The sequence below is a fragment of the Schistocerca piceifrons genome, chromosome 1, assembly GCF_021461385.2.
Source record: "Schistocerca piceifrons isolate TAMUIC-IGC-003096 chromosome 1, iqSchPice1.1, whole genome shotgun sequence".
In the NCBI taxonomy this organism is placed as follows: domain Eukaryota; kingdom Metazoa; phylum Arthropoda; class Insecta; order Orthoptera; family Acrididae; genus Schistocerca; species Schistocerca piceifrons.
In genome coordinates, this window is record NC_060138.1 from 755138214 (window position 1) to 755150023 (window position 11810).

Here is an 11810-nt window from a genome sequence, read left to right on the forward strand (position 1 = left end):
TGTTGCCACAACTTAGAATTATGCTCAAACTGCACCAATTTTCCACAGATGAACAGTTCCTGCTGGTGTAGAGGCAATGAACTACCCAGCTGCCATAAAGCACTTAGAAAAAATGTTTAAGAAATGAATCTGAAAGATGCACTGATTATAATAGAAATTATTCTGAAATGTCATGCAATAAACAACAGAACGGTAACCAACAACTTACCATCTTATCAGTCAACAAGACGAAAGCTTTCATTTACTTAAAAAGGGAAAGGGTTTTATTTTATATAAACAAAGTTATTTTACAAAATTAAACATATATTACTGGATTCTGTGTGAACTACTCAGTGTGTCCGCTGCTGTTATAATAGTATTAATCTCCTTTCGTCACACTTGGTCATAGTGCTATCGTTTTAAATATTTTAACATGTCAAAACTTACTTCAAGACAATATTAAATCAGCTAGAGGTTCTCAATACACATACTAATAACGCCTAAATTGTTTTTTAAATCGTTCATAATGATAATCATCTGTTGCCTTTTCAGCATTGTCCCGTTGTCGTTTGCCCCTCTCTTCTGGGTTTAATCCCACAACAACAGCCTTCTTCTTTTCTTCTACATGTTTATCTCTTCTCCTAGGTGGCTCTGGATCTTCAATATTAACTGAAACATTGATGAGAATGAGATTATTCACTAACTTGTTGTGCTTTAAACATTAAATTAAAAATTGTATGCTTGACTAATTTGAGACCGTGCAGTATGACAAACTTGTTTATTATGCAAAATTATATATATACTGCCTCTTACATCTGTTATGCTGAACAAAGTTAACAGCCATATTGGTTGGAACAAACTGTGAGGGAGCATCCTTCTTGCTGTGGCGTTCCCAAAGTAGCTTTAGCTTTGCTTCTTCAGTAGCTTCAATGTTACGTATTTTTGCACTGTGAGAAAGAATACACAGAATTGTTTCACTGATATCATTTTAAACTGCTTATCCATATAAAAGACCTCAAATCTTTGCTAAATTCATTATTACCGAACAAAATGTTAGAATAGCTAAGAGAAATGAAGAGAGAAGGCATACAATAAGGAGAAAAAAATATAAATTGTAATCAGTGAAACAAGAAAAGGAAATGGAGAAAGTAAACAGGATCATAACAGATACAACAAAACACTGGTTGAAATAAGTGCCTGATTGCAGTTACTATTGCTTAAGTGTGAGATATTAAGCGCTTTTTGTCTTAATTTATCATGTGTAGCAATAAACAAATGGGCAGTAAGATGAAGACACTGAGTACGTCAAAACCATAGGAAGGGAATAACTGTGGAATGTACAACAGAGAAAGGTAAGTCCTGGTCAGTGGGAGTGAATTTGTATTAAAGTGTGCAAATTTGGACACAATGAAACCAGAAACTAAGGGAAATTATTATTATTATTATTATTTGTTTTTGCAGTTCACCCGAGCTAACTAAGAAATGCGATAAAACAACTGACATCAAAAGTGATTGTTAATTTGCAGACGGTATCTATTTCCACATTTTTCATAAATGCCTAATATTAACATATAGGCGGAATCACCTATAACTTGCAAATATTACGGAAATGGAAAGTGCTATTGATGCTCAATTTTTGAAGAATGTATTGATAGTTAGGGGCTCATACTGTAAGCCAACAAATAGATTGTAATAATTCTTAGAAAGTGTAATTTTTGTGAAAAATTAAGGGTGACCCAAAATAATGTATACACACTTTGAAACAAAATATCTATTTTAATAAAGGAGACAGAAATACAATTCTTCTGAGTAATAATTTAGAAGGCGGTGAAAAACATAACAATGCTTTCTTTTGTTTCAGGATTGTCAGCAAACATAGTGTTATTGTTTGAACAATGGAAATGGGTGCTAAAGTGTTACTGGAATACAGAGAATGTGAGTGTGGTATGCCGACGTTGGAGAGTTGAATTTGGAAGACAAGATTAACAATTACAATAATCAGAGATAAGTTTGAAGTAAAAGGAATGGTGCACTGTATGAAGAAGGGACATAGGGGATGAAAGAGAAGTTCAACAGACAATGAGAGTGTTGATGCAGTAATCTAGGCATATACATGATCCCTGAAGAAATCTGTGAGGAAATTCTCTCGTGAGACTGAGATCTGCAGAAGCAGTGTTCATAAAATTTTGCGGTCTCAGAACTTTAAGCCTTGCATTCCAGGACTTCTCCATGCTCTAACGAGGATGATCCTGATAGGCGAAGCGAATTTTGTGAAAGGTTCATTAACAGATGTGAAGAAGAGCAATGTTTCCAAGATCGAATTCTTTGGTCAGATGAAGTGACATTTAAACTTGACGGAATAATTAACTGCCATAATTGCGTGTACTGGGCCAGGGAGAATCCATACATAACTGAGCAAAGGCACGTTAATCTATCAGGAGTAACAGTCTGGTGTGGTCTGTCTTCTAGAGAGGTAATCAGGCCCTACTTCTTTGACAACACTATCACAGACGACTCGTACTTGGAAATGTTGGAAATGATAACTCCTGGTGTTAGCGTTGTGTTTGGAAATGAAGATTATTACTTTCAAAAGAATGAGGTGCCACCTCACTTTCACCTGGATGTAAGAGCATTTCTCAATTGTTCATTCCCTGCCATACGGATTGGAAGAAGAGGGGCTGTGGAGTATTCACTCGATCTCCAGATTTAACTCCTCTAGACTTCTTTCTGTGGGGTACTCTCAAGAATGCAGTTTACACTGTGAGACCACACACACCGGATGATCTTAGAGAGCAAAGTTGGCATGTCGCTCAGTTGTATGTTGTTGTCAACGGTGTATTGCAATGGACGGACACCAGTTTGTACATTTACCACCTTACATCGGACCATGAGGCACTATCACACGTTCACACTTCATGGATGATGTTCCACATGAAAAAGCCAATGGGGATTGTCAACAGACCAACAGTGCACATTTCGGCAGTTTACATGGCCATGGTTGGTAAATGTGGCCTCATTACTAAACAAGATACAAGATACATCTGGAGTATCCTGTCTTAATCCCCATGTACAGGGAGTAACGTGAGTCTCATAACCGTTTCCATGTAGCTCTTGATGGAGAGAGATATGTGATAGGGATTGAGAATGTGTAGGACACATGCCTGACTCATGCCACTTCTTTGTGCAATTGCTTGGGAGCTAATGTGCAATTCAACTGTGTTAACAGAAAGGACATTAACTTCCCGCTCTTCTGTTGTTGCTTGTTTCCTTCTGTTACATTGGCTACATGTTACACTACCATTTTCATGTAACTGATTGAAAAGGTTGATAAATAACTGCCAAGATGGTTGATGTCTACTGGGATATCTTGGTGCATACTCTGTACAAGAATGAACTGTGTTCTCCCTACACTCTCCACACAACACAAGCATGTCAGCTTTTCAGCACTGGAAAATCACATAGTTCAATCATGATCACACACTAACTGACTGGCTAGTCACAATGCACTTAAGGAAGACATAAGCACACTGTAAGTATAATAACATCGGACTAAGCAACTACGCAGGTTGAATGGCACAAACAAGTGTTGGTCTGCAAACTTTGCACAATACGATATCTTGTAAACAACTCGCACAAGAATCCTGCGACAAACACCACTGACATTCTAATTTACCCTACTTTTAGTTTGTTAATGTCAACAGGCACTATTCCACTTAAAAAAGTGTATGTTTGCACAAAAAAGAAACACTTTCTAAGAATTATTACAATCTATTTATTGGCTAACAATATGAGCCCCCGACTACTGATCCCTTCTGTGAAAACCACACATCAACAGCACTTTTCATTTTCACAATATCTGTGATGTAAGTTTTAGGAGATTCACCATGTATAGTTAAAACCATGTGTGGTGAAGTTTCCTAGTGTGAAGAATACAATGTTCCTCTGCACCCTCAAATTTAGCATATCTCTAGGGATTCAACAATTTGTGTCAGTACTGTTCACCACTGCAACAAAGCTGAAATAGTTGCAGAGAACAAGAGGGATGAAAGGTGAAGGGTCGCTTTGAATTACCCAATGATTGGTGGCTGGCAGAAACACACTGTTATTAATTCATGTCCGCAAATACTCCTTACCATAAGAGTTCACAGCCAGATTTAATTTTATCTTGTTAGACCCAATATTTCCAGTTAAGCTGTATACACCCCATGTCTATTTTCAGTTATGACTTTCATGTTCTGTTAGAAGTTATATTACTTACTATCTCATTATTCAACCAGATTTCAACTTCTAGTATTATGTGAAGGCAAAAGGCTTTCATGGACAGGGGTGAGTTCTGAAACTTTCTTAAAAACACTTCAGCAATTAACTAGTATTTTATATATGATGTCCAATAATTGGCTTCTAGGATGCCAGAATTTGGGTGGGGATATGATAGCCTACAGGGTTAATGATTTCAGATTAATGGAGTAAAGATGTGTACACATTTGCAAGCAGAGTGATTAATGAACCATTTGCAAGGATATTACTGCTTTACATATTTTGTGGGTGACCCATAAGCCACTGAGTGTGCAGCTGGTTCTTCCAGCGAGCACAAAAAGGAACTCTGATACAATGGGGATGACACTGCTGAGTGCTCGCAAATGTGGTTACAATCAGGAGAAATGAGACTCATAGAACACTAAAGGGAAGCTTGCTGCATCAGTTTTGCCACTGAGTGGTTTATGAATCACTTGCAAGCATGTTGCTCACAACCATATATGCACCTGAATATTTGTGTCACGTAGAAACTGGCAGTTAGTGTCAAAGACTTAGCATCGTAAGTATCACTACCCTGAATATACACTTTCTATCTTGTTGATAATTTATTTTCTGACTGAAACAAAGGAAGTTTATTCATAAATTAAAATGAGAAAATTTGGTCTAATAATAAAGGAGTCTTCAGTTGGAGGATCTGCTAAATTTCAAAAAGACAACTGAAGGACTGAAAATGGGGGGAAGGGTGCAGAATTGTTTTGAATACTTTGAAATCTGTATAATTACTGCTACAATGATAAAAAGAAGTGCCACTGATATAGTGTATTTCAAGAGACTGCAAATCCAAGCTTCAAAATTGAGCATCTGGAAATTAAGGGAAAACCAACAGACTACGTTCTGTGATCAACAGTGCCATTTGGAAACAGCAGTGCACAGCATATTTCTGTCTTACAGTTTTTGAATGACTGCAACTAGAAAGTAAACTGTAAACATCACAAAAGTGAAATATAACAGTGCTGAAAGTTGTTCATAAATATGGAAAACTAATAGACTATGACACATTTCAAAGCTTTTCTAAAATAGTAAAATGATGAGTAAATTCCTACTCACTCAATGCCAAGGTCCACTTCAGGAATGCCACTAAGCATTTGATTGGAAAGCATTTCTTCTGACCGATGTGTTGATGAGGCTCGGAGATGTTCTGGCACAGCAAGGAGTGCAGATTCTTCTGGAGAGCAATACTTTTGATCAGAAGACTCTCCACCTCCTTCTTCTGTCTTTACTTTCCCTTTCCTCTTAGATAACTGTTCTTCAATATATTTCATCCTAGAAAACACAAATGTTGGTGTTAACAGAATTTCAGATTTCCTATCTTTAAATGACATGCTGACTGAAATATAGTAGTGTTGTACAATGTAATGCAAACAATGTCTCATTAAGGAAATGAAACTGAATTAAAGTGACATTATACTGTCTTTCATACATTTTTTGTTTATGTATTTAATTTTCTGTATCTTAGGTGGAAGGCTGTCAAAAATAAGAATTAATATAAAATACCCTACTTGTTATGTTAATTAGATGTGAAAAAAATAGAAGGATTCTTAGTGAATGAAACAGAAGACTGTACTGATAAAATGGGGGAGGAGACTTGTGGATGGAAACAACAGATAAAAATGAGGAAACCTGATAATTCACCTGCAGATAAATGACATATGGTGCAGAGGTACAAGTATGAGCATAAAATCACACTATTCTTTAAAGCAATGAAAAGTAACAACTGTAGTGCTAGTAAGGAAGTCATCCTCTATTCCCTTTAGTCACTAACATATTCACTTCAACTGATGTGACACAACACACTTCAGCTATCCCATACTAGTGGTAACTGTCTAAATTATTTCAGTGTTGCCACATACACCACATCACTGATAAGCTGCTGTGTGGATCTGTTGTTTCCTTGTTATATTACTTGAACAACGGTCACGAGAACTATGACACAGCAGCAAAAGTAAGCACTTATAGTCTATCAAGGGTAAAAGAGCAACTGACAATTATGGAAAAGGATAACACATTGGAAAAGATGGCTGATGTTTGCCTCCCCACAGCCACTTTGACGGACATTTCGTGAAGTTTTCAATCTTTCTTCAGTATAAACATTCCCTCTCATAAACACAGATATTAAATAACCAATTAATATTAAATAATAAAAAGCATACATGAGATCACTTGAAAAAGCAATCAAAACTGCAATTTCTGGCGTTGTTCTACCATACAAAATTAATGCATAGTGTAGCCCAAGGCTTACATTCATTGTTGCAACATTTGCTCCATATTTACTACAAGTAATTACAATAAGATGTGAACCTGTTTTGTTCACTCATTTATCATTTCAAAATGAATCCACCATTACCAACTATCAGTCCATATTTAACACAAGCTTTACAAAAAATTAAAATTTCTAGCTAAATTCAGAAAAGTTGTATTACACAATGGAGAAAATTCCCGAGTATTTTGGTGCATAATATGTTCATACACAGTACACTAACTATGAAAAATACAAAGGTCGGAGAAGAGAGAGCATAATGATTACTTATTAGATTGCAGTAGATGTGAGACAATCATGTCATGGAGGAAAGACCATATAACAGAAAGGAAACCACACAGTAAACGTACTGGGTAATTTGGGTCTAGAACATCAGAGAAACCTCACAAAGGCATCTACATAGTCTATTATGCTCTGCCCTCACATGGATACGTAAAATCCATGTACGTCAACCAAAGACAGAGTGAAGCACAGGAATTAAAGGCTTGTTATGAAGCACAGGAATTAAAGGCTTGTTATTCCACACATTCCACATGAAATTCAGCCTACTGAATACTAATGGATCAGTGTAAGAGTTGCTATCATCTGTCCACTGAAACACAAATATATCTTCTCCACCTCATCAGTGAGCATGCCGCCCAAGTGCATACCTCTCACATAGGGCTATTCAGATATCTTGGCACATATACATTTCATCGAATATATATTTACATGATGGTAAGTCTGATCCTAATAACTAATAGAATGCAATGGAAAGTAGCTTTCATAAACATATCAGTGCTATGTGCATACTTTTTTTGGCTGATTTCAGAGGGTATTTGGGGACGGGATGACCAACCAATGTCCCACATATAACTGACTCCATGGGGATAGGTGCAGTGTAAAGAAATCTGCCCCCCTTCCCTTCATCCAGTCCAGTCACTATACTCAAGTTTCATGCCTTGCACCAACCATCTACACTTACTCTCGATTGTGAGCTTTCTATTGGTTAAGGGGAGTTGTATTCATACACAGTCTTAACATACTCATTTCTCTTCAACTTACATTTCTTCATCCTCATCCCTTTTATTTGTCTCTGCTGAGAACTGCGTTCCAATTCCTGTGTCGTAGGCATCATCAACACGTTTCACTTTTCCACTTTTAAGGGCTTGCATATCCACCATGCCACCAGTCTTCACTTTAAATGGATCCGTCTGGAAATGTAAGAGTCCTTACTTAACTTATAATGGTTGACTATAGTATTCAAAAATTAAACCTCATAACCACAAGGTTACAGAAGTTAAATATAAAAATCACACTCTAACATCTAACTTATGTAGAACTAATATGGGAAAGGAGGAGCTGTTACACATATATTAACACAGAAGTTCAAGAATGTAAAAACAGGTAGATTTTGTGTGCTTGTGAATTAATAATGAACAACAATTCACTTTTAATTGTAACTGTTTATAAATTCCCAATGGGAAATTTTGAACTGTTAATGAGGCATATGGTTTCCTTACTACTTGATCCGTCACACAGCAGAAGACATTCAGTTGTATATGGTGTTTTTAGTAGTTTCTATAAAAGATTCTGACAGGAAAAAGGATATGGAAACGTCATATGGACCCTACAATTTGATCCCAGTAATTAACTTTTCAACACGGATTCCTAAAGACAGAATGACCCTAACCCCTTATTGATAACGTTTTCTTGGACGATACTGTTTTAAGTGTACAAGGTACCAAATGCTCTCTCTGATCACGATGAACAGTCAGTTATGATAAATAAGATAGTAACTTACAGGACAGATACTCTTAGGTGGAAATCAGTTAGAATAATTAATGGTTGCAGGACAATCATTTTTAAAAACAGTTTGTGAGACGCTACCTGGGATGAAATTTATAATAAACCAAATGATGACATAAAATTTAATCTATTTCATGATAAATTCATGTCATATTCGACAACAGCTTTCCACATAAGCTAATCAGAAATGAGATTAAACAATCATGTAGAAAACCATGGATCACTAGAGGGATTAAAGTATCTTGTGAGTCATAAAGGGAAATGTATCTGTTGGCAAAAACATGCACAGATCCAGCAGCTGCACACCACAGAAACTACTCAAAATTTCTCAGAAGGTATTTAAAAATCAAGTAATTTGATGGTGTGACAGAAATATGCCATTTCTGAACTTCTCTATAAGAAAGGTGACAGGAGAGATGTTAATAACTATTGACCTCTCTTGCTATCGACATTTCCAAAAGTTTTGAGTATATTGTATTCTAGAATACTATCTCACCTGAGCAACAATAATATCCTCAGTAAATCACAGTTTGGATTTCAGAAGAGTTGCTTAACTGAGAATGCCATTTACACATTCACTCACCAAATTTTACCAGCACAAAATAACAATATAGCACCAGATGGTATTTCTGTGACTTATATAAGACATTTGACTGTGTGAATAATATTTTTTTTTTTTTATAAACTGATGTTTTATGGAATTGGTATCACCAATGAATGGATAATGTCGCAACTAACAAAAAGAATGCAAAAGTTGTATTTTATAACTCAACCAATGGAACAAGAGAGATTCTTCTGGGGGGGGGGGGGGGGGGAGGGGGGGGAAGAGTTACTTATGGGGTACCACAAGATTCAGTCTTAGGTCTACTATAGTTTCTCCTATATGTAAATGAACTTCCATATAATATACAACAAATACAGTTAGTTCTTTCTGTGATGACACTAGTATTTTCATCAGTCCAAAACATACAGCAACAGAAGAATGGTAAATAATGTTTTAAAAGTATGTATTACTGTGACTCTCAGTTTCAAAAGGACACAATACATTCAATTCTCCACATGTAGGGGTAGCTACTTCAGCAGTTATAAAGTATAACAGATGCTGAGGAATAATGAAAATGGTGGTGACTTCAAAAGCTGTAGATGACGATACTGATGAGAATTTAAACTGGAGAAAACATATTTTGGAACTCCTAAAACAGCCACATTTAAGCTTTTTCAACTTTGAATCACTGCAAATCTTGGGTAGTGACAAATCAGTAAGCTGACAAGTTTTGCATATTTTTCATTTAATAATGTGATACAGAATAATGTTCTAGGGTAAGAAAGAACAGCTTAATTGCTCAGAACATGCTGTAAATATATTATGTGGTGCTCATCCATGATCATCTTGCAGACATATGCTTCAGTAGTTACACATTCTGACTACTGCTTCACAGTACATTTGTTCCCTCATGAAGTTTGTTGTAAATAATGAACTGCACTTCAAAAGGAACAATGATGTATATAATTACAATACCAAACGAAAAGATGACATTCATTGTTTCACACTAAGATTGTCCTTAGCACAAATATGGAGTGCTTGCACAATGCTGCCACAAAAATTTCTGACCATTTACACAGTGATATATAAGGTTTGTTTTCATATTTAACTTTGCCATCTGTCAAACTGAAACAGTCTCTCCTTGACAACTCCACCTATTCTACACAAGAATTAGCGTTATTGTACAGTGTAAAAGACGGTAAGTAGAAATTACCATCTCACCTCTGTATTGTTTTTTAAAGAGTCTTTTCAAACAGTCAGCATGTAGCCGTATTTACATATGAAAGTGTAATTTCAATGTATAATAACTCGTACCAAATCATTATGATTAATCGTACAAATGATCCATGGAACATGAAACTAATTAACTTCAAGGAACAAACTTCGTAGGTAATTTACCACAGACGTCTCTTCTTGTAATGTAACTTTCTTTCCAAGGGCTAAGCTGACCAAGCTGACACCATTTTGCCTCTGACGAAGCTTTTGGAGTGTCTTCATTTCTTCTAATTTTTTCCTATTGCATTGAAACATCAATTAAATAAGGCTGTGTTGAAACAAACATCTGGAGAAATGTTAAGTCGTTACCTTGTATCTTCCTCTTCCTCACTTTCATTGGATTCCATTTCTTCATCGTTGCGTTTTCTTAAAGGTTTTCTACGCTTACGTTTAAAAATTATCGCATCAGCAGAATTTGATTCATCTGTGTCTGCACTCATTTCACTACCCTTTATTTACAAACTCACAATCATAAACACCACATAAACACAGATATACATGCAGAAAGTTGAAAACAGTCAAAGACCTCAGGGCACGAAAACCGGGTGTGTTTCGCGCCAGTAAAACATCTGGTTGCGCCATAGTCTAAAAGTGTCTCTGGAGTGACCATTCGGATGCGCATAATGAGAATTCTGTACACACCTTTTTCGGTAGTTCAAGAAAAGTGATTTTGGGCAGCTCGTTTTAGCCCGTATGGCGCATAACGTATTTTGAGTATTGTTGCTTCGCTGCTACAGGTAGTCCACCTTCAGAAGTATCGTGAAATTATCTTTACGCGTTTTACACGTGTCCTAATATTTTGATACCAGAAACTAAATAGGCTTAAAGATGTGAAGCGCAATGGTATTGTGCTTTTTCACCACAGTATCATAGCTCAGATTCCACTTTATTTACTTTTCTCGGTAAAGTATTATTATTATTAGTCGTAGTAGTAGTTTATTCATCCAGAGACAATGTACATTGCATGGACAAGAAGTGACAGCAAACAATACCTTTTCATATTGTCGAATCTCTAGTCTAATTAATTACTTTACAAATGGCACTGTAGACGGTACCGAGGTGTCACTAAAAAACAACGCATTTGGAACTATGAAATAGTTGTAGTAAATACAGTGAGCGATTTTCGGCACCCGCTTGTCCATTATTATTTTCAGTTTTTCTCTGTTTACCCTTCTGCTTTTATAGATAAATAAAATGTCTATAACATCTTTTTCGCCATGTCATCATAAAAATAATACCATACAATATGAACAAAAAAATACAAGATCAGTGCTCGAATTTTGAAGTAATTAAAGAAGTGACAGCCAAAATTTTTTGTAGGTTTTCTGTTGCACTGATTCTTATTGTTGAATCAGTTCAAATGAATTACGTTGCGATGACACTGCATAGCAGGCAGTCTCATCTAGAAATAATTAGATACAAGTAAGGTTCTCAAAACCTGCATAAACTGGAGGAAATTAATCAGTATTTCATGTATAAAATTTATTTGCATATGACCATAGCGCCAATAAGTACGCATTGACTGGCAGTTAACTGAAACACTTTCAAATTTATCTTGCACTTGTCTTATAAAAACATGGCCATAAAATCGCGAAATTATCTTTGCACCATAGAATATGCTTCTCTAGGGAGTATGCATAGAATATCATC

The 11810-nt window shown here is 36.0% G+C and overlaps 1 protein-coding gene across 1 annotated transcript; it reads right to left on the reverse strand.

Moving 5' to 3' along the window:
• Positions 1-240: 240 nt before the first annotated feature.
• On the reverse strand, positions 241-10681 carry LOC124788338 (telomere length and silencing protein 1 homolog). The gene is made up of 6 exons (XM_047255599.1): positions 10470-10681; positions 10284-10398; positions 7598-7746; positions 5344-5559; positions 793-926; positions 241-648 (listed from the first exon to the last, which is right to left on the reverse strand). Exons 1-6 carry the CDS (start codon positions 10598-10600, stop codon positions 470-472), a joined length of 924 nt encoding a protein of 307 aa, XP_047111555.1. The 5' UTR covers positions 10601-10681; the 3' UTR covers positions 241-469.
• Positions 10682-11810: the final 1129 nt, after the last annotated feature.

Excerpts from the sequence above, each read along its gene's own strand:
- LOC124788338 (XM_047255599.1), bottom strand. The coding sequence starts at position 10,600 with ATGAGTGCAGACACAGATGAATCAAATTCTGCTGATGCGATAATTTTT. Across the intron at positions 10,399-10,469 it reads GAGGAAGAGGAAGATACAAG|GAAAAAATTAGAAGAAATGA; the intron begins GTAACGACTTAA and ends TCAATGCAATAG. Across the intron at positions 927-5,343 it reads GAAGTGGACCTTGGCATTGA|TGCAAAAATACGTAACATTG; the intron begins GTGAGTAGGAAT and ends TCTTTCTCACAG.